Genomic DNA, 24,021 nt, shown 5'->3' with positions numbered 1-24,021 from the left:
TATGTCTGAAGGGAGTTCTCTGTGCCTCTTGGATTTCAATGACTGTTTCCTTCCCCAGATGAGGGAAGTTCTCAGCTCTGATTTGTTCAAGTACACCTTCAGCCCCTTTCTCTCTCTCTTCTTCTTCTGGAATTCCTATGATAGGGATATTGTTCCGTTTGATTGCATCACTTAGTTCTCTAACTCTCCCCTCATACTCCTGGACTTTATTATCTCTCTTTTTCTCAGCTTCCTCTTTTTCCATAATTTTATCTTCTAATTCACCTATTCTCTCCTCTGCCTCTTCAATCCGTGCTATGGCCACCTCCATTTTATTTTGCACCTCATTTATAGCATTTTTTAGTTCCTCATGACTATTTTTTAGTTCCTTGATCTCTGTAGCAATAGATTCTCTGCTGTCCTCTATGCTGTTTTCAAGCCCAGTGATTAATTTTATGAGTATTATTCTAAATTATTCTATTATTCTAAATTATTCTATTATTCTATTTTTCTAAATTATTCTAATTTCTTAAATAGGTTTTGATCAATTTGTTAGCTGTCACTACTTCCTGGAGTTTCTTTTGAGGAGCATTCTTCTGTTTCGTCATTTTGGCTAGTCCCTGTGGTAGCTCCAAACTGCAGGGCACCTCCTCTGTGTTGTCCAGAGAAACTTTTGTTGGTGGGTGCGGCTGCAGTCAGAACTGATGTCTGACCCCAGCCCACTGCTGGGGCCACAGTCAGACTAGTGTGTACCTTATCTTCCCCTCTCCCAGGGGCAGGACTCACTGTGGAGTGGTGTGGCCCCTGTCTGGGCTGCTTCCACACTGCCAGGCTTGTGCTACTTTGATGGGATCTGGCCAAGGGCATATTAGCCGGGGTGGATCTGCAAGGTGTACAGGGGTGGGAGGGGCAGGCGTAGCTCGCTTTGCTGTTGGTGGTCCCCTGCGGGAGGGGCCCTGCAGCACCGGGAGGGAGGCAGGCCTGTCAGAGGGATGGATCCACAGAAGCACAGTGTTGGGCGTTTGTGTGGTGCAGGCAAGTTGGTGAGGGGAACTGCTTCCCTTTGGAATTTCAGCTGGGGGATGGAGAGGGAAATGGCGCTTGCCAGTGCCTTTGTTCCCCAGCTGAGCTCTGTCCTTTTGGGGCTCAACAACTCTCCCTCCTGGCATCCTCTCGCCCTCCCTGCTCTCTGACAGCAGAGATGTTGACTTTTAACATTCCAGATGTTAAGTCCCTCTGGCTGTCAGAACTCACAGAGTCCGGACCTTCTGCTTTTGCATTCCAGACTTTGGGGGCTCTGCTTTGCTGGTTGGACTGCCCCTCCACCGCCCCTGTTCCCTCCTGCCAGTCCGTGTAGCACGCACCACCTCTCTGCCCTTCCTACCCTCTTCTGTGGGCCTCTTGTCTATGCTTAGCTCCAGGGAGTTTGTTCTGCTAGTCTTCTGGCAGTTTTCTGGGTTATTTAGGCCAATGTGGGTGGAATCTACACAATCAGCAGGATGAGGTGAGCCTAGCATCCTCATACGTCACCATCTTCCTGTCCCCCCACTTTTTTAAAGCAAGCTCTATGCCCAATGTGGGGCTTGAACTCACAACCCTGAGATCAAGAGTGGTTTGCACTACCCACTGAACCAGCCAGTCAGTCACCTCCAGAATACTTCTTTTCTGTAAGGCTTGGGAGAAGTGACTCATTTTCTTCAAAATATTTTCTGAAGTGCAGAATTTCTGTGTTATGGAATCCAATTTATCATTTTTTAAAATTTAAACATGGTTTTATTGTCATACCTAGGAAATCTTTGCCTGATTTAAGGTCACAAACATCTCTGATGTTCACATTGAGAAGTCCTATAGTTTTAGGTTAAACATTTAACTTTGTGAGCCATTTTGGATTAAATTTTATTTATGGTTTGAGGTATTGATCAAAAGTTCACTTTTTGCAAATAGGTGTCTTATTATTGCAGAGCCATTTGTTGAAAAGACTATCATTTCTATCCTGAATTGCCTCTGTGCATTTGTCATAAGTCATTAAATATGAGGGTCTGTCTGTAGACTTCTCCATTTCATTGATCTCATATGTATCTTTTTTCCAATACTGTATATTGAGTCTAGAAAGCAGATAGTACAAGTTCTTAAACTTGTTCTTTTCAAAATTAATTTTGGCTATTCTAGGTATTTGACCTTTCTATATAAATTTTTGAATCAGCTTGTTAATTTTTACACACACACACACACACACACACACACACACACAACTTAGTGGGATTTGTTGAGAATTGCCTTGAATCTACAGATCGATATGAGGAGATTTGAGATTTTAATAATAATGAGTGTTCAAGTTCCTGACTATGGTATATGTCTCCACATATTTAGTTTTCCTTTGTCATTTTCATCAGTATTTTGTAGTTTAAGCACCTTACAGCATGTATTTATGTATTTTATGCCTAACGATTTCACAATTTGTATTGTTAGTTTAGATGGTGCATTTAAAAATTACAATTTCAAATTGCTTTTTTGTTAGTTTATAGATATATGATTAATTTTTTTGACCATGTATGTATCCTATGACCTTATTATACTCATAGTAGTTGTTTTTGTAGGTTCTTTGAGATTTTCTAGGTAATCAACTATTTTGTTTGTGAATAGGGAGATTTTAATTCCATTCTTTCCAGTACGATGCATTTTATTTCTTTATTTTGCCTGTTTGCTCCCATTAGGACTTACATCTGGTGTTGAGTAGGAATGGTGAGAGAGGCCATCCTTGTTCATGATCTTAGGAAAAGCATTTAGGTTTCCGTGATTAAGTATGATGTTAACTATAGGGTTTTGGAGATGCCTCGTAACATATTGGAAAAGTTAACTTCTATTCCTAATCTGCCAAGGGTGTTTCTCATGACTAGACATTGCATTTTGTCTCCGTATTACTATTTTTTAGTACAAACTGGGTGTCCGAGGGCTGACTTTCAGTAGATTGCCGTGAGAGAGCTGCTGTGCTATGTATGAAGCCTTGACCTAGAAGTGGGTCATCTATAAATGGTTTAGTACAAATTTCTCCATGAATGTGCTTTGCGTGACAGGTGAGGGGGTGGCACCTTTCTGGCCATGCCATGTTTCCTGGGATACAGGGCTCTCAGTACCAGACCTCGGTCCCCATGTGTGGTGAGGCATACTGCATCACAGAGGGCTAGAAAAGCAATATGCGTATGGGGATGGTTGGGGACTCAGAGAATTGGGAGTTTTCTTTTAAAGTAATCTATTTTCTTGAACAGTTTAAACGGTTTTGGGATGACATTTTATTTGAAGGTTTGTGAGTAACAATTACACCTAGCATTTATTGTCGATTATTTTGGGGAAACTTTTCTAAGCACATGTATGTTTACTCATTTGTTCCTTATAATGACACGATGAGATTGATAGTATAATTGGGCCCATTTTCTTCTTGTAGAGTTGGAGGTTTTGGGGGGTTAAGTAACTTACTGATGGTCACCACCCTGAGAGAGTGTCAATGCCAGAATCAATTCAATGTGTTGTTAATCACAACCTACAGCTGCTTCTTAGGTGGAATTCTCCCAAGTGTTTGGTCCACTTCATTGATTTCTTTCATAGACATCAGTCCATTAATTTTTCTTTCTTTACCATTTTTTAGTTTAGGTAAATTATATTTCCTTAGATAATTGTCCATTTCATTCAGGCTTTCAACTTTATTTGCATAAATTGAGTGGATAGTATCTAATGACTCTTATTTTTTGCTGTGCCTGGAGATGTATCTTCTTTTTTATTTTTTAACACTTTGTTTATTTTTGAGAGACAGAGAGAGACAGAGCACGAGCAGGGGAAGGACAGAAAGAGAGGGAGACACATAATCCGAAGCAGGCTCCAGGCTCTGAGCTGTCAACACAGAGCCCAATGCGGGGCTCAAACTCACAAACCCTGAGATCATGACCTGAGCTGAAGTTGGTTGCTTAACCTACTGAGCCACCCAGGCGCCCCTCCTCTTTATAGTTTTTTAATTAAAAAAACATGATAAGTCTGTCATAATTTCAGACTTATGCAGCCCTATTTATTCTAGAAGTCTGAACAACAAAATTGTAAAGGGTCAAGGGTTATTTGTATTTGGAAAGCCCAGGTTTTAGCTTTCCCTTTCCTACTTTACTTTTATTTTAGTGTTCATTTATTTATTGAGAGAGAGAGAGAGAAAGAGAGGGAGAGAGAGAGAATCCCAAGCAGGCTCCACACTCATGGAGCCTGACGCAGGGCTCGATCTCACAACTGTGAGATCATAACCTGAGTTTAAATCAAGACTAACAAGATTAACAGACTGAACCCCCAAGGCACCCCTATCTTTCCCTACTTTCAACTGATATTTGCCCCCATAAGAGGAAAATATCCTCCTAGACACAATGAAACAACAGGACAGGCAGCTTGTTTGTACCATGCACGTTGTGAGTGCTGAAGTCTCATTATTATTCTCCTTCTCCTCTCCTTCTCACAGAAAGATACTAAGAGAGAGAAAATTCTAAAGAGCTTTTAGGATCCCCCTGGATTGTTCATCAGAGTAGGGATCAGTGCTGCATTTGAGGAAACTACTTGAACCTGGGTGGAGTTTTCCTGGGTACATTAGGGAGGAGTGCCGGGTACTCATTGGTCCAGGAGTGGTGCTTGTTCTCCCAGCTGGACAACCTCCTAGTTCACAGGGCAGGGCACTGGGTTGAGTAAATTACAAAGATCATGCCCCGGTAGTGGGATGTAATTAGCACTATGCTGAGCGCTGTTCCAAACCTGCCTCGTAAACATTAACAGTAAGAATTTTAAAAAATCCAAAAGAAACTAAATATTGTCTTCAAGATTTTGTGTCTCTGCTAATGTGAGATATTAGTCTGATTAGTTTTCTTATAATTCCCTTAATATCTTCTTCTTATTGTTTCTTTCTGGTATTAGGGTTATGCTGAGTGCATAAAATGAGTCTGGAAGTATTTTAATTTCCCCACACTCCCTGAACTTGTTTATATAATATTGGTACTATATTTTGATTAATTTTTATATAGAATCCTTGATAAAGCTGTATAGGAGTGAAATTTTATTTTGGAGGGGAAGGATTTTTTTTAGGTTTATTTGAGTAATCTATACACCCTGCATGGGGCTTGAACTCACAATCCCAAGACTGAGGGCTACATGCTCCCCCAACAGAGGGAGTCACCCTGGGAGGGGAAGAATTTTAAAGAAATAATTTAATGGTATTAGAATATTCCATTAAAAATATTATTATTTGACTTAAGGAACCTTTACACCAATGGCGGGCTGGAACTCACCACTCTGGGATCCAGTGTGGCAGGTCCTACTGATTGACCCAGCCAGGTGCCCCAGGTTATTCATTTTTAATTATTTTTCTGTGCCTGTTTAGAAAGTCGTATATTTCATAGCAGTGGTCCACTTTCTAACTGACAAGTTTGCCAACATAAAACCATTTATGATATTCTTTTGTTATCTTTTTCACCTCAGTAGAATGCAGTAATGGCTCTCCCTTCATTCTTGATTCTGATCCTTTTTCTTTCTCTTAGTTTTTCTTAATCCATTTAGCTAAGAACATCAATCTTATGAATCTTTTGAGGAACATATTCCTGGATTTATAGATTTTTTTCTGTTTTATTTTAATACTCTTCTACTTTCTATTTAATTTCTCTTTCCACGATTTATTTTATTTACTATTTCTATCCTACAATGTTCTCTGGGTTTATTTTGCTTTCCCTTTTTTCAGGTTCTTAGGATGGAAGCTTACTTCATTTCTGTAATATCTCTTGTTTTCTAGTACTTCTACCTAAAGCTCTACATTTCTTTCTAAGCACTCCTTTAGCTGTATCCAGCACACACACACACACACACACACACACACACACACACATCTTTCATTATCTTTCTGTTGAAATTTTATTTTAAAAACTATTCACTGGTATTTCTTTAATCCATGGTAATTCAGATTTATGTTGCTCAATTTGTAAATAATTAGGAAACATTGTTATATTTTTATCAATTTCCAGCTGAATTTCATTATATATATTCTGTATGATTTAAGTTCTTTGAAATGCATTGCAACTTGTTTTCTGGGCTCCTGTGTATCTGTTTTGGTGAGCTTTCCCTGGGCACCCCGAGATAGTGGAATCCTCCCACACTCTTTTTTCCCTCCCCACCCCCCCAATACTGATACGGATGCTATCAACTTACCTGTGTGCCACTATGTGACAAACTCAAGACTCTCCTTTTAGGGGAGAAGCTTGCCTTATCTACATTAGAGATGGTTTTAAATGGCTTATTATGAAATTTGTTTTCATCATCTTCTGGAAGTCAGTGCAGTTTCTGTGGGCAAAGACGTAGCTTAAACCTAACTGACACACCTTTGTCTATTTTGAAAGTCATGATTTAAAGAAGAGAGTGTTTACATGTTTTATTTCTGCCCACACTGGACATTTCCCTTTTGGTGACTCAATCTCAAGTTGTTCTTTTGTGATCCACCCCGTCCCCTCACCCCAAGGACGTGTTTCTGCAAGTCCTGTTGTACATGGTGATTATTCTGCTGGCATCTCTGGAGATGCAGGGTCTACTCTCAAAATTATGATGAAGGTCCCAATGAATTTAATTAGGGAAAAATGACTCTTGGAGATGCACCAATTGAATGACTCACCCATATGTGTTGTAGTCCAACCCCAGATAAAGTGTTTACAGATATTTGTCTTGACCTCAGAGAGTGTTTGTATCACTGTTCACACAACTGGCTTTTTCAGGAATTGAAATGACGGACTCAGAACATAATGAAGTATGTATATGAGTTATTCTCCATCATTCAGGAAATCCAAAATTTTACTGTGCTTTGTGAAGACAGGCCAGTGTAATTGATAGAGAATTTAATGTCGTCAAAGGATATTTCACTATTTTACTTATATTGACATAAAAACCAAACCACATAACCTTTGTTTAAACAAATCACAATTTTATCTCCTATAAAGCTGACCTTTTTTTTTAACCTCACAATGTTTGTTTAACATTCACTTGTTGTTAGAACAAATTCTGCCAACAATGAAGATTTGGGGTCTCTTTGTTCCCAGTCGAGATTCAGACTTGTTTAGGTTACAGGACCTTCATATTTGTTTTGAAAAAACCCGGCAATTTAAGGGGTAGCCTTTTTCTGAAAGACTGAAATGACTGAGACTTTCTGCAAGCATGGAAAACATTGTTCACATGGAAACAGTTCAAGGTCCAGTGATGGTGCATGTGTTTTCCTGCTCTGTGTGCACAGAGGTGTCATCAGCGTACAAAATACATGGGAGAAGGACTACAACCCAGACCTTGGACTGAACGTCTGTCTTAGTTGCAGGTAACCCAGGAAGGTTAACTAGATGTAAGAGTCCAGCCTAGGCTTTACATTTTAGATTTTGGTGGTGCGGGAATTCACAGTCCTTTAAAAGTTCTCCTGTGTGATTCTTAAAATCAGCCATGTTAGACACTCTTTGGGATACTAACATATGTGAGGATTGACTGAGTTTTGTAATATTCTTTTAGCTATTTTCACATACAAAGATCCACATTAATGCACTTTCTCTAACACCTGTGTTTCTAGACATAGTTTCAGGTGTAACTATTTAGGGATATTTTAATGGGCAGATACTTGTAAATCTCATGATAGTTTCAACTCATGTGTTCTCTGAGCATTGCTTGTTAACCTGTGAAAGTTTAGAGGATGATGTAGCATCCACATATCTTGAAAATGTGATTTTGAAGAGTCCAAGGGAACACTTTCATAAGCCAGGTGTTACGTCAATTCATGTTTCTGTTCATAGGTGAGTTTCAGCATCAGAACATACATTTGTTGGCCATTCCTTTTATTACTTGCTTATATGATTTACTCACTTTGCCACTGAGTCATTTGTCATTTACTTAAATGTTTAGAGCTCTGTGTCCATTTTGATATTAACTCTGTGTATGTCCTCTAAAATGTAAATATTTTCTCCAAAATACTTTCATCTATTGGTGTTGTGGTATCTTTTTTTTAAATCCTTAAGATGTTTTGAAATTGTAAAATAGATCAATTTGTGATTTTATTTACTAGTTAAGAGGATTCTAGAATATAGATAGTCACCTCTTTTATTAACTGGGGAGTAAGTATAAATCTTGCTTTAGTTTTTCATTAAACCTTAATCCATTAAAAATTTTTATTTGAAGAATCTTCTATTGGTACAATTGTACTAGTTTCCAGATGGAAAGCTGCTTGTAGCAACCCATTTATTTAATAATATTCCCCTTCCCCCAAATGTCTTTAATTACTTGTCTCTCCATTAATCTGCAATATTGCTGAGCCTAGGGAGCATGCTTTAATCAGCCTTGTATACTATAATTTCTGAAAGTAGTGGGACATAAGAAATTATAATATTTATTTGTTGAATGAATAAAAAGATTAGGTTAGAGTTTCAGGAAGTCACTAGTCATAATTATATTTATAGCTAATTTTCTCCTGAACTCTGATATAAGGACAAAAGGACATATGGAACATAGGATCAATGTGACTGAGTTTGTCCTCTTGGGGCTCACTCAGAGCCTCCAAGGTCAGAAAATATTATTTGTTGTGTTCTTGCTCATCTACATTGTGACAATGGTGGGCAACCTCCTCATTGTGGTGACCGTGGTGGTCAGTCCAACCCTGGATGCTCCTATGTATTTCTTTCTTGGTTACTTATCATTTATGGATGCTGTGTATTCTACTACAGTCACTCCAAATATGATTATAGACTTACTCTATGAGAAGAAAACCATTTCCTTCCAAGCTTGCATGTCCCAGCTCTTTATAGGACACTTGTTTGGTGGTGCAGAGATTTTACTTCTGGTGGTCATGGCCTATGACCGCTATGTGGCCATCTGCAAACCCTTGCATTATTTGACCATCATGAATCAACGGGTGTGTGTTCTGTTGCTGCTGTTGGCCTGGGTTGGAGGTTTTTTGCATGCTGTTGTTCAGCTTCTCTTTGTTTACAACCTTCCCTTCTGTGGTCCCAATGTCATTGACCACTTCATCTGCGACATGTACCCATTATTAAAACTTGCCTGCACTGACACTTATGTTATTGGCCTCACTGTGGTTGCCAATGATGGGGCAATCTGTGTGGTCATCTTTACAGTGTTGCTCATCTCCTATGGGGTCATTCTGCATTCTCTGAAGAACCTTAGTCAGGAAGGCAGGCGCAAAGCCTTATCCACCTGTGGCTCCCACATTACGGTGGTGGTCCTCTTCTTTGTCCCCTGCATCTTCATGTATGTGAGACCTCCTTCTACCTTACCCATTGATAAATCCTTGACTGTATTTTACACAGTTATCACCCCTATGTTGAACCCCCTAATCTATACTCTGAGAAATGGAGAGATGAAAAATGCCATGAAGAAGCTCTGGACCAGAAGAAGAAAATGAGGAGGAAGAGAAATATATCACCTTTTTATTTTCAATGAAGAGTTTGCTCCATCCAGGAAAGGATTATTTATTTGTAGTAAGTTCCTCCTCAGGTTTAAAGTTGTGCATGATGAAAAACATTTAAGATGTAAGTACTTCCAATGGTCAAAACATATTTCTAAGATTTTCATAATTTCTTAGGAAAGTCGATGTATAGCTTTTGCATATAAAATGTCTCTATTGAGGGGCGCCTGGGTGGCGCAGTCGGTTAAGCGTCCGACTTCAGCCAGGTCACGATCTCGCGGTCCGTGAGTTCGAGCCCCGCGTCGGGCTCTGGGCTGATGGCTCGGAGCCTGGAGCCTGTTTCCGATTCTGTGTCTCCCTCTCTCTCTGCCCCTCCCCCGTTCATGCTCTGTCTCTCTCTCTGTCCCAAAAATAAATAAAAAACGTTGAAAAAAAAATTAAAAAAAAAAGTCTCTATTGAAACTATAGGTTTAAGTTCTATGTGATCAGTTATGCTGTAGTTAACACTATAAATTTATTTTTGTTAGTGGACATTTTTTGCTTTTCACTCTTACATAATTGTTCACTTTCAGAATTCATAGTGCTCTATATATTTCAGAGAAAGAAAATCAGAAATGGGACATAAATCCTTGGTCCACTCCTCCCATACAAAAACAACTCATATTAAGACTTGAAGTATAGATCTTATTTTTGTATCTGCAAGACACTTAAGTATATAATTTTGTTCATGTTGCTTAGCACGTTAAGGTTGAGGAGGAATGCTGCTTCCTAGGTATAATATTAATCATAAGGAAGCTAATTGTAGAAAAAAAATCTGAACAAAAGGGATAGATATAATAAGTAAGTTTTACTCATTTTTCTGAGTGGGGGATCCTATTATCTCCTAAAGTGGAATGACTTTGTTTAGTGTTATATTTCATAGAAATGATTCATTAAATTTCCTACATAGTTTAGTATATCTGATAATTCTCTGCCATTTTTTCAGTGCCCCCACATCTTTTTTTGCTTACAGTGTTTAGTAGCCTCCTACAGGGACCCAGGCCTTACCTTTCATATATAGAATTATCATAGTACATAATCCATGAGGTTTAAATATGCAACACAGAACCTGACACCAGATATTTGAGTGATATCATTGGTAAGAAAGGTGCTGACAAGGGATGCCTGGGTGGCTCAGTTGGTTAAGCGTCCGACACTTGGTTTTGGCTCAGGTCATGATCTCAGGGTTTGTGAGTTCAAGCCCCACATCAGGCTCTGTTCTGACAGCAGGGAGCTTGCTTGGGAACTCTTTCTCCCTCTTTCTCTGCCCCTCCCTTACTCTCTGTCTGTCTCTCAAAAATAAATAAACACAAAAAATAAAAAGAAAAGAAAAGTGCTGACGATATGGCATGCCATTCTGACCTCTGCTCTTAATGGAATGCAGATTATTAGGTAATAAAGAAGCCATAATATATATTGATTTATTTAACAGAGACCTCTTTCATAAGCCTCCCTCTCTCGATTAGGCTTGAAAGAAAATATTATCTGTCCCTACTACAGTAGGAATCATGTGGTCAAAGAAACTCATGGTTCTGCCTCTTTTACTTAGTCTGGATCCATGAGGCGCCCAGGCTATGGGGACATGGAACCTTTTCCCTGGTAAATCACAGTGTATGAGAAACTTTATGTCCGCATTTTCATCCCTATTATTATTACATGAAGACTTGTTATGTCATCGCAAATCTTCCCAAACATAACACTATTCTTTAAATAAGATTAAACATTTGATTTTATCAGAATTTGTGTAATTAAGTCATCAACTTTTGGATGTTGCTATGCACTGAATATTAGTGTTCCCCTCGAAATTCATGAGTTACGTCCTCTATGATATGTGGTGTTTGGAGGTGGGGTCTTTGAGAGGTGATTACGTCATGAGAGGAGAGCTCTCATGAATGAGGTTAGTGTCTCTGTAAAAACAGACCTGATAGAACTCACTTGCCCCTTCTGCCATGTAAGGGCACAGCAAAAAGAGCCTAGTCTTGAATTCTTGATCTATTGGAGTAAGAATTTGAGTCTTTTCTTCATTAAACGTAAATATATATATATATATATATGTATATATATATATATATATATTTTCTTCTACAAATATTTAGTATTCTTTGATATTGTTACAAATATGTTGTTTTGCTGTAACTATGGGTGTTTTTATATAAAGACATTATATTGTATTATTCTTTTACTTTTAATTTAACATTAAAATTATTAAAAGCCACAATGAGATATTGCCTCATACTTGTTAGGATGGATGTTATCAAAGAGAAAAGAGATTACATGGCTCAGTCAGTTAAGTGTCTGACTCTTGATTTGGGCCCAGGTCACGATCTCATGGTTCGTGAGATTGAGCCCCAGATCGGGTTATGTGCTGTCAGGTCAGAGCCTTCTTGGGATTCTCTCTCCACCTCTCTCTCTGACCCTCCCCTACTTGTGTGCATGCTCTCTCTTTCTCTTGCTCTCTCTTTCAAAAGAAATAAATAAAAGCTTTAAAAAAAGAGGGAGTCCAGTTCGCTGTTGGGTATATAAATTGTTTTAGCACTCTAGAAATCTCTATGGAGATTCCTCAAAAAAGTGAAATAGAATTACTATACATTCCACATATTCCACTTCTGTGTGTATATTTAAGAATATGAAATCAGAATGCTGAGGAGATATCTGCATTCCCATGTTCACATCAGTATTATTCACCGTAGCCAAGACATGGGAACAACCTAAGTGTCCATCGATTAATGAATGGAAACATAAATATATATATTTATATAAATATATAATACATATATAATATCAGATAATACATAATATATAATACATAATATATAATATCAGATATTATATAATATATATATTATATATATAATTATATATATTATATAATATAATATATAATATATATATAACATATATATTATATATATATATTATATATATATATATATACACAAGAGAATATTATTAGGTAAAACAAAGAAGAAAATCCTGCCAATTGCAACACCACGAGAGGCTTTGAAGGCATTAAGCTAGGCAGAATTAGTCAGACAGAGAAAGACAAATACTGTATGATCTCATTTATATGTGGAATTAAAAACCCAGATTATAGAAGCCAGAGAATGGTGCTTGCCGGGGCCTGGAGGGTGGGGCAAATAGGGAGATGTTAGTCAAAGGGCACACAATTTTCTAGTTATAAGATGAATAAGTTCTGGGGAGCTAATGTATAGCGGGGTACAGTAGTTAACAATAATGTATTATATAGACATAGTTGCTGAGAGAGTGAATCTTAAATAGTTTCATCCCACACCGAAATTCTAATTATGTGAGGTGACATATGTGTTAGCTACTCTTATTATGGTAATCATTTTGCTTGTAAGCCAGCAATTCTGGCCGAGGTTGGCTGGATATTTCTTCTGCTTCATGGGGCATGGACTGAAGTCAGTCTGTGTTATTCATCTGATAGCTGAGGGGTCTGCAGGATCCAGGGAAGCTTCATTCCTGTTCAGAGTGGCTTTGAAATGGCGACTGGAAGGAACCCAACAGGTCCCTTCCCCTATTCAGTTAGATGCAGGACCACAAGCAGGACAATCAGACTTTTTACATGGTGCTCAGGGACCTCAGTGGTAGAAAGCAGAAGGAGTCAGGTCAGTTAAGGGTTATATCCAAAACCAGCCCAGTGTCATTTTCACCATCTTATACTGGTTAGAGCAGGCACACCCAGATTTGTGGTGGTGGAGAACTAGATGATGACACGTGGTGTGGAGGTCAATGCTTGGTGGCAAAGTCACACTGTGGAACAGCATGTAGGATGGAAGACATTGTCTCCTTTTTGGAAGATACAACCGTCCACATCCCTGAAAGGGCATGCTGGAGGTTTCACGTTATAGATCATTTTGGAGTGAATTGCGTCTTAACAATATTGAATTTTCTAGCTCCTGAACACAAGATATCTATTTGTTGGGGTGTTTTCAAAATTTTGCTTCATAAACATTTGGAATTTTTAGTGGGAGGATGTTGCTCATTTTTTCCTGAGTACTTTTCTTTTCCGATACTAATGTAAAAGGTGTTTAGCATTGTGTAAGTTTTCAGTTGTTATGGATACTAATAGAAATGCAATTGAATGTTTTATTTGGACCTTGTGTTCCTGAAAACTCGCTAAATCCACTTATTATTTCTAGTAATCTCTGTAGATTCTTTAGGGTTTTCTATGACACAACCATGTTGTTTACAAGAAAGGGACAGTTCATTTCTTGGAGAGATATAGGAGTATTTAGCTTTTGTAATTCTATTTATTTTTGAGTCTTTTTCAGAAGGTTGTCTTTTTCCTTTATTTTACACATTTTATCTGAGGATTCAAATTTATAGAATAATTGGAACTTTTTAAACTCTGAAACATCAGTGCAATTTTATGTGCTTTTCAATTCCTGATATTGGTAATTTTCTCTTGATTTCACCTGCTATAATGTTATCAGTTGTAATATAAAATACCCAACTTCACAACTTTGGCTATTTTAGTTTACTCTCTGTATTCAATTTCATTCATTTTTATCTTTCTTCATTACATCTTTTTTTTTTTTTCTTTGGCTTTAGATGTCTTTGTCTAGCTTCTTAAGATAAAAGCTTAGATGCTTTTTGAGATTTATATTTAACACAAGCATAAAGCTATACATACATTTTAGGTAAGCTATGAATACACTTAGGTAAGCAATTTTGTGTGGCTTAGCATGTAAGAAAGATCTTCAGTTATTTATTTGTATATTTATTTATACATACAGATATTTATTTGTATTTATATTTATATATATATACACTATTTATTTTTATATATTTTAAAGAATTTATTTATTTAAATTCAAGTTAGTTAACATACAGTGTATGTTCGATACAGTATGTTACTCCTTGGCTTCAGGAGTAGAATCTAGTGATTCATCACTTACATATAGCATACCGCACTCACCCTAAAAAGTGCCCTCCTTAATGGCCATCACCCATGGAGCCCTACCCTCACCCATATCCCCTCCGACAACCCTCAGTTTGTTCTTTGTATTTAAGAGTCTTTTAGGATTTGCTCTCCTCTCTGTTTTTATCTTATTTTTCCTTCCCTTCACCTATGTTCATCTGTTTTGTTTCTTAAATTCTACATATGAGTGATATCATGATGTTTGTCTTTCTCTAACTAAACTATTTTGCTTAGCATAATATACTCTAGTTCCATCCACATTGTTGCAAATGGTAAGATGTTATTCTTTTTGTTCACCAATATTCCATTATATATATATATATATATATATATTTTATTATATAATATATATAATTATAATATACTATAATTCCATTCTCTATGTATATATATAAAATCACATCATATCATATCTTCTTTATCCATTCATCAGTTGATAGATATTTGGGCTCTGCCATACTTTGGCTATTATTTTGGGGGGGGGTCTTCATTTTTCTTTTAATTTTATTTTTAATTTTTTTTAAATTTACATAAAAATTAACATACAGTGCAACAATGATTTCAGGAGTAGATTCCTTAGTGCCTCTTACCCATTTAGCCCATCTCCCCTCCCACAACCCCTCCAATAACCCTCAGTTTGTTCTCCATATTTATGAGTCTCTTATGTTTTGTCCCCCTCCCTGTTTTATATTATTTTGTTTCCCTTCCCTTATATTCATCTGTGTTGTCTCTTAAAGTCCTCATATGTGTGAAGTCATATGATATTTGTATTTCTCTGACTGACTAATTTCACTTAGCATAATACCCTCCAGTTCCATCCACGTAGTTGCAAATGGCAAGATTTCATGCTTTTTGATTGCCGAGGAATACTCCGGGGTATGTATATACACCATATCTTCTTTATCCATTCATCCATTGATGCACATTTGGGCTCTTTCCATACTTTGGCTATTGTTGATGGTGCTGCTATAAACATTGGGGTGCATGTGTCCCTTCAAAACAGCACACCTGTATCTCGTGGATAAATGCCTAGTAGTGCAATTTCTGGGTCATAGGGTAGTTCTATTTTTAGTTTCTTGAGGAACCTCCATACTGTTTTCCACAGTAGCTGCACCAGTCTGCATTCCCACCAACAACGCAAAAGAGATCCTCTTTCTCCACATCCTTGCCAACATCTGTTGTGGCCTGAGTTGTTCATGTTAGCCATTCTGACAAGTGTAAGGTGGTATCTCATTGTGGTTTTGCTTTGTATTTCCCTGATGATGAGTGATGTGGAGCAACTTTTCATGTGTCTGTTGGCTACCTGGATGTCTTCTTTGGAAAAGTGCCTTTTCACGTCTTCTGCCCATTTCTTCACTGGTATATATATTCATCTTTTCTCCCCTCAGAGAGTCCCCTTAAAATTTCTTGCAGGGATGGTTTAGTGGTCACAAACTCCTTTAGTTTTTGTTTGTCTGGGAAACTTTTTATCTCCTATTTTGTTTTTTTTTTTAATTTTTTTTAACATTTATTTATTTTTGAGACAGAGAGAGACAGAGCATGAACGGGGGAGGGTCAGAGAGAGGGAGACACAGAATCTGAAACAGGCTCCAGGCTCTGAGCTGTCAGCACAGAGCCCGACGCAGGGCTCGAACCCACGGACCATGAGATCATGACCTGAGCTGAAGTCGGCCGCTTAACTGACTGAGCCACCCAGACGCCCCTATCTGTCCTTTTTTGAATGACATCTTTGCTGGATAAAGAATTCTTGACTGCATATTTTTCTGATTCAACACATTGAACATATCCTGCCACTCCTTTCTGGACTGCCAAGTTTCTGTGGATAGATCTGCTGCAAACTTGATCTGTCTTCCCTTGTAGGTTAGCGACTTTTTTTCCCTTGCTGCTTTCATGATTCTCTTTTTGCTTGAGTATTTTGTGAATTTGACTATGACATGCCTTGTTGATGGTCGGTTTTTGTTGAATCTAATGGGGGTCCTCTGTGCTTCCTGGATTTTGATGTCTGTGTCTTTCCCCAGTTTAGGAAATTTTTCTGCTATGATTTGATCACATAACCCTTCTACCCCTATTTCTCTCTCTTCCTCTTCTGGGACCCCTATGATTCTGATGTTGTTCCTTTTTAATGAGTCACTGATTTCTCTAATTCTTAAATCATGCTCTTTTGCCTTAATCTCCTCTTTTTTTCTACATCATTATTCTCTATAAGTTTGTCCTCTACCACTGATTCTCTGTTCTGTCTCATCCATCCTTGCTGCCGTGGCATCCATCCGTAATTGCAGCTCAGTTATAGCATTTTTAATTTCATTCTATTTTTTACTTCTTTTATCTCTGAAGAAAGGGATTCTAATCTATTTTCGACTCCAGCTAGTATTCTTATTATCGTGATTCTAAATTATGGTTCAGACATCTTGCTTGTATCTGTGTTGGCTAAATCCCTGGCTGTCATTTCTTCGTGCTCTTTCCTTTGGGGTGAATTCCTTCATTTTGTCATTTTTGGGAGGAAAGGAATTAATGAGGTAGAAAAATTAAAATTAAAAAATATTAAAATTAAAAATTACAAACACACACACACACACACACACACACACACACACAAGTCAAATAAATGATGCTAGATCCTAGGTGTGTTTTGGTCTGGGTGTTGAAAGTGGTTTGACAGATTAGAGAAAAAAAGGGGAAAAAAAGGAATTTGAAAAAATGAATACATTGAAGTAGACTAAAATGAAATGATGGGAGTAAGATAGAATTTGAAAAATTTACACAGAAGTAAAGACTATAGTAGAAAAAAATTAAAGAAAATATTTTTAATAAAAATTGAAAATAAAAATGCATTTTTTCTCTTTCTGTATTCAAGAAAAAGAAAAGTGAAAAAGAGAAAAAAAAAGAAAGAATTGAATAGATGGACCTGCTAACAGATTGAAATAGGACTGAAATTACTTCGTTTTCCCCTAGAAGTCAGACTGTGAAGCACTTTATAGTCCATGAACTAAGTAGGCGGTGAGACTTGTGTTCTTGAAGAGCAAGGTTGGCCCAGTTGGGCGTGGCTTAGTGTAATGGCTCTGTTCTTCACTAGATGGTGCTTCTAGCCTACTGGGGTGGAGTGTTGTTGCGCTCATACGGTGTGTATGCATATGTGCGGGAGCAGTGAAAATGGCATCACCCAGCTACCCAGTCACTAGTATCAGAACTCTGTTCTCCCCTATCAGCAATTGCACACTCGTCCTCTGTCTTAAGCTTTTGTCCACTCCCCACTTTTTCACTGTCCGTGACCAAGCCCCAGGCAGTACCTCTCTCCCAAGTTTTGTCTCAGATGCGGCTGTTTTCCCCGGCCCCTTACTTTTGAAAGACTGCAGCTTTGACCCGTTCCACTCCTCTGTGGGAGGGTCTCACCGAGCAATGGCCAAATGTCAGCTGCACCCAGGAACACTTGCTGGGCCCTGTTGCTGCCAGTGCCCTGAGACTGCGGCCAGGTGCCAGCCTGCCCCAGAAAAAGGTTATGAGATAGTGTAGCAGCAGCATTTCAGGGATTATGGAAAATCACAACATACATCTGGCACCAGGCTTCACCCTTAACAACCTTGTTCCAGCACCAGTGAGTGTGGCTGCCTTCTGGGGTCTGCTGGGACCAGGTGGCTTCAACAGTCTCTACCAAATGTCCTTCCAGCAGTGAACCGCTTTTCCCCGTGTGGCCCAAGAACCTCCCAGACCCCACTCCTGGGGATTCACTCTTCCCACCAGAGCACCGCCAGGTATTGAGCTGCAGAGTTGTAGACTTTGTGCTCCCCTTGCTTACAGCCTTAATGGAATTTAAACCCTCTCCTTTCTCCCTTCTCCCTTTTTAGTTTAGTCCCTGCAGCTGTTTCCAATTTTCCACTTTCTCTCCACCTGCTTTTGGGGAGGGGTGCTTTTCCCATATTCTATCCCTACCCCAATTCTATCCACTCTGTGCCCACAAAAGCACCTCCCTGCCCACTGCAGCTTCTCACTCCCCAAGTTCACCTCTCTGCACTGCGTACCTGGTGAGTTCTCTGGTTCCGGTTGTGAAGATTGTTGTGTTAATCCTCCAATCAGTTTTCTAGGTGTGCAGGATGGTTTAGTGTTGGTCTGGCTGTATTTCATGGACGTGACACACACAAAAAACTTCCACGCTGTTCCATCATATTCATTTTGGCTATTATTGATAGCGCTGTTATAAACAGTGGAATGCACGTGCCCATTCAATTCAGCATTTTAGTATCCTTTGGATAAATACCTAGTAGCGCAATTGCTGAGTTGTAGGATAGTTCTATTTTTAATTTTTTGAAGAACGTTCATACTGTTCTCCAGAGTGGCTGCAACAGTTAGCATTCCCACCAACAGTGCAAAAGGGCTCCCCTTTCTCTGCATTGTCTCCAACATCTGTTGTTGCCTGAGTTGTTATTTTTACTCATTCTGACAGTTCTGAGGTAGTATCTCAGTGTGGTTTTGATTCATATTCTCTGATGATAAATGATATTGAGCATCTTTTCATTTGTTTCTTAGCCATCTGGATGTTTTCTTTGGAAAGGTGTCTATTCATGTGTTTTGCCCATTTTGTCACTGTTTTATTTGTTTTTGGGGTGTTGACTTTGAGAAGTTCTTTATGGATTTTGGATACTATTATTCTGACATGTCTTTTGCAAATATTGTCTCCCTTTCCTTCAGTTGCCTTTTATTTTGTTGGTTAAAGACTCTTTATATATGATCCTTATGACCTAGAAAATGTAATATACAATCACACGCATGTGGAGATGAAGATGCTCAATGGAACCCATCGTAAGCCATGGGGAAATGAGTAAGTGTGGAAGCACCCAGATTTGATGTAGAAGCAGGTTCTTGCTAGAAAATAATTTGTTTCTTATAGAACCAGTTATTCAAATTAAGGGACTGAATTAATGAACTGAAAATCATTATGGTGTCAATTGACATAGATTCAGGCCTTGATCAACAGCATCTACTGCACCGCAGACTCTGGAACTATGATTACCTATCTTTTCAAAAATTGCGATGTCAACCTCAGTAACTTCCCTCATCTCAAGGCCTCCTGCCTCTGAACCTCAGGGCCTCTAGAACAGAGATTCTAACACCTAGAGGAAAGACCTCCTTTGCTGAGGATATGATTGGGTAAGTCAGCCTGAGACTGGTTCTCCTTTCACTTGCCTAGCTGCCTAATATGACTTCCCTAACTTCAATGTTTTCCTATATGAAACTCACAATTTATTACTTTTTTTAAACATTTTTTTAATGTTCAAATTAGGTGTTTTCTGCATATTTGCCCATCTATCTGCTCCTCTTTGATCATTGTGAATATCAAATCCATTTACCACTGGCTAGCATTTCTACAGTAACAGTAATAAGCTTGGAAATTTTTATTAATTATAAAAATATGAAAAAAGAAAAAAATGTCAGTAGAATAGAGGGGTGCGGCTGACGGAAAGGTCTCACAGAGCATTGGACTGGAAAGGATTCAGAGATGGACTAGTTTGACCCCTTTGTTTTCCAATGAGCAACCTGAGACAAGCTTGCAATGACATTTAGAAGATGACTCAAACCCATGTCTTCTTACACTGAGCTTGAACTTTTCCCCTGAGTGTGCCGCTTTTTGCAACCAGGGCAATGAAGTTGTATTTTTGAGCACTCTCAATACCTATAAAGCATTATAAACAAAACCATGTCTCATTGTCCCCTACCCCTCATTTCAGTGTCTGTTTCTCCTATCTATCACTATCCTGCCAGAGTTAAAAGAAACAAAGCAAAACAGTTGCTAATGTAACAGTTTGTGAAAATTGCAAGTCTCTCCAGTTCAGTTCAAATGTATTTGCTGAAAATCTAGAGAGTTATTTGTGTTAAGATATTGTGGGGTGGGCAAACATTAAATGGAGAGAACTCCAACTCCTTACAAAGCTGATCGAGAATCATACCAAGTCATTGTAATAGGGAACAATGTGCTAAATAGTTTTGCAGTTATTTGATACAGTTAAATCTAGTCTTTACATCAGAGTCTAGTCTGAACATCTAATAGTGGAATGCCATAGTATTATTAAGTGAATTATTACACAAGAGAGGCTATTTTTGGTGCTGGATACATCACACTGTAAAGGTACTCACTGCAACTACGTACTACCACTTCAAAAGTCTGACTCTATGCCGATTTATGTAGCGTTTATTGCCACCAGCAGAAAGTAAGTTTCTGGAGAGCAGGAATCCTTTCCTTGTTTGTGACTGCTGACTTCTGTGCCAAGAACAGACATAGTTTAAATAAGGCTATAATAAATCTGTGTTGATAGCTGAGCTTTTGATTACTCCTCTCTATAGACAATCCCCTAAGACTTAGAGATAGAACTTCTTTCTTGTAGGACAACAAGATCATCTGAAGACAAATAGGACCATCAAGGGAAGGTGTAACAGGCATTTTGGAAGAACTCAATAGTTACCACTAACTGTTTATTGCGTATAAACTGCTGTAGAAAAGACTTAATGATGAAGATGTGCTCTTAACAATGGACGTATTTATAGTCATGTTCACGATTTAATTACAGATTGCATTGTCCTGAGCTCTCATCCTTGAAACAGGCCATATAGAAAGAGGAAATGAGAAATAGTAACAATGTGACGGAATTTGTCCTCCTTGGCCTCACCCGGGATCCTGAAGGGCAAAAAGCATTATTTGTCATGATTTTACTGATCTACATTGTGACAATAATGAGCAACCTGCTCATTGTGGTGACTGTTTTTGACAGCTCCTCTCTGGGCTCCCCCATGTACTTCTTTCTTACCTATCTGTCACTCATGGATGTTGTTTATTCCACTGTCATCTCTCCCAAATTGATTATAGACTTACTCTGTGACAAAAAGACAATTTCCTTCCCAGCTTGCTTGGGGCAGCTCTTCCTAGAACACTTGTTTGGGGGGTCTGAGGTCTTCCTCCTGATCGTGATGGCCTATGATCGCTATGTGGCCATCTGTAGGCCGCTGCATTACTTGACTATCATGAATCGACAGGTTTGCATTCTGCTGTTGGTGGTGGCCTGGGTTGGAGGTCTTATGCACTCTATGGTTCAACTTCTCTTTGTGTACAGCCTCCTGTTTTGTGGCCCCCATGTCACTGACCATTTCATCTGTGACACGTGCCCGTTATTGGAACTTAACTGCACCAACACCTACTCATAGTGGTTGTCAATGGTGGAGCCATCTGCATGGTCATCTTTATCCTTCTGCTCGTCTCATATGGAGTCATTCTAAATTATTTTAAAAGTCACAGACCAGAAGGGGAGCACAAAGTCCTGTCTGCCTGCAGCTCCTACACCACAGTGATTTTCTTCTTTTTGTTCCCCTTTCTCATGTATGTTAAACCTGTTTCCAACATTACCATTGATAAATCCATAACTCTGGTTTATATGGTTATCATTCCCATGTTAAATCCTTTAATATACACCTTGAGAAGTTCAGAGATGAAAAATGCTATGGAAAAATTTTGGTGTAAAAATTTAACCAAAGGTAGAATAAATGTGTCACTAACACTGAACACATTTATGATTAATTATTTTATTTATTGGAACATTTTTATGTAATTTTGAGAGAATGAGAGAAACAGAGCATGAGTGAAGAGGGCAGAGAGAGATGGAGACACATAATCTGAAGCAGGCTCCAGACTCTGAGCTGTCAGCACAGAGCCCAACTCAGGGCTTGAACTCACAAGTTGTGAGATCACGACCTGAGCCAAAATCAGACACTTAACCAACTAAGTCACCAAGGCACCCCTATGATTAATCCTAAAGCAACAAAAGGGTTGTAAATTCTGACAATGAATTTAGTCTATCAATGGATTCTCTAGTGATGTTTCTCTTTTGTTTACATAAAGTCATCAAAATGTAGAATAAATTGTCTTTTGAATTAAGACTCAATGCAATAGGGAAATTCTGGAGGTTGAATAAAAGGCACAGGTATTTGTACTATTACAAGCAAAAAGATAATTAATATCACTTTGTAGCCTTATTTTTCTTTGTTTATATTGAAGTGGGACTTAGAAACAAGTGTTTTAAGAATTTGAAAATATTTATATAGGCAGAGAGAGAGAGAGAGAATGAGTTGGGGAGGGGCATAGAGAGATAGAGGAAGAGAGAGAATCCCAAGGAGGTTCCATGCTCTCATAGCTAAGCCCCATGCTGGTCTCCAACTCAGGACCGTGAGACCATGACCCCAGCTGAAATCAAGATTCAGATGCTTAACTGACTGAGCAATACAGGTGCCCCAAGATTTTTTAAAATTTTAAATGTGAAAAACAAGCTACCTTTGAAAATTTACTTTCACCTAAAGTAATAAGAAAGTAATTTGTCTAATACTTAGAACAAATTACAGGGGCAAAAAAGTAGTTTAAAAATTTTAATGTTCATTATTCTATCAGCACAGCAACTTTCTGTAGCTGCATTATACATCTTGTCCTTAAGATTTTTTCCATTCCTGAGGTCAATGCCTATGCTTTTGTAATTCAGGACATTTATATGGGAGATATTACTGTGTTTGGTTGGATACTTTCAGTAAGAAATGTTGTTAAATGGGATGTTGGATGTTTTGCCAGGTTGGGATGAACTTGTATGGGATGGTTGATGATGAAAACAGATACTGGTTCCTGATTTGAGCACAGAAAATCATACTAATCCCATAATAAACATATTTTTATGCTTTTCCTCATTAGCTGTTATGTACATTTTTTGCCATTCTTCAAAGAGCAGACAGAATGTCTTATTTTGTCTTTATGATACTGAAGATATGGGTAAAGAAATGTGTTATTTTGCATAACAGTGTGTCCCCCAATGGCTGTATTCAACTTAAGTACTTTGTACTGATAGACTTAATAATGATTTGCTTTGGTATAAACAAGATTTTGGTTTTCATTGTTATGTAAAAAACCCTCAACAACAGGTTTTTCTGTCTGTGGCCATCCTGGAACACTGAAAACTAGGAATAAAATGGAATTGCTTTCATTGTAATATGGAACATCATCTATGCTTTGAAAGCGTTTTCTTTTTTTAAAATTTTTTTAAGATTTATTTTTTAAATTTAAATCCAAGTTAGTTAACATATAGTGTAATAATAATTTCAGGAATTGAATTTAGTGGTTCATCCCTTACATGTGACACCCAGTGCTCATCCCAACAAGTGTCCTCTTTATTGCCCTTCACTGCTTTAGCCTTTCACCCAACACCCTGTCAGCAACCCTCAGTTTGTTCTTTATATTTAAGTCTCTTATGGTTTGTCTCCATCTCTGGTTTTACATTATTTTTGCTTCCCTTCTAATTTGTTTATCTGTTTTGTATCTTAAAGTCTACATAAGAGCGAAATCATATGATATATGTCTTCCTCTGACTGACTTATTTCACTTAGCATAATACACTCTAGTTCCATCCATGTTGTTGCAAATGGCAAGGTTTCATTTTTTTGATCACTGAGTAATATTCATGTGTGTGTGTGTGTGTGTGTGTATATACACATATACACACACACACACATATACACACACACACACATATATACACACATACACACACATACCACATGGTATATATGATATATATATATGTATATCATACAT

The 24,021-nt window shown here is 38.1% G+C and overlaps 1 protein-coding gene and 1 pseudogene across 1 annotated transcript; both read left to right on the top strand.

The window, feature by feature from the left end:
• The first annotated feature begins 8,494 nt into the window (after positions 1–8,494).
• Positions 8,495–9,424, top strand: LOC125916378 (olfactory receptor 4A15-like). Its single transcript, XM_049622553.1, has one exon. The coding sequence runs from the start codon at positions 8,507–8,509 to the stop codon at positions 9,422–9,424; it is 918 nt and encodes a 305-aa protein (XP_049478510.1). The 5' UTR covers positions 8,495–8,506.
• Positions 9,425–21,017: 11,593 nt separating this feature from the next.
• On the top strand, positions 21,018–21,958 carry LOC125916372 (olfactory receptor 4A16-like; annotated as a pseudogene).
• Positions 21,959–24,021: the final 2,063 nt, after the last annotated feature.

This window comes from Panthera uncia, chromosome D1 (genome assembly GCF_023721935.1).
Source record: "Panthera uncia isolate 11264 chromosome D1, Puncia_PCG_1.0, whole genome shotgun sequence".
NCBI classification, from domain to species: domain Eukaryota; kingdom Metazoa; phylum Chordata; class Mammalia; order Carnivora; family Felidae; genus Panthera; species Panthera uncia.
Note: the sequence above shows the minus strand (reverse complement) of the source record. Positions and strands in the feature narration are given on the sequence as shown.

What these genes read in the sequence shown, in the direction of transcription:
- LOC125916378 (XM_049622553.1), top strand. Translation starts at nt 8,507, where the DNA reads ATGGAACATAGGATCAATGTGACTGAGTTTGTCCTCTTGGGGCTCACT.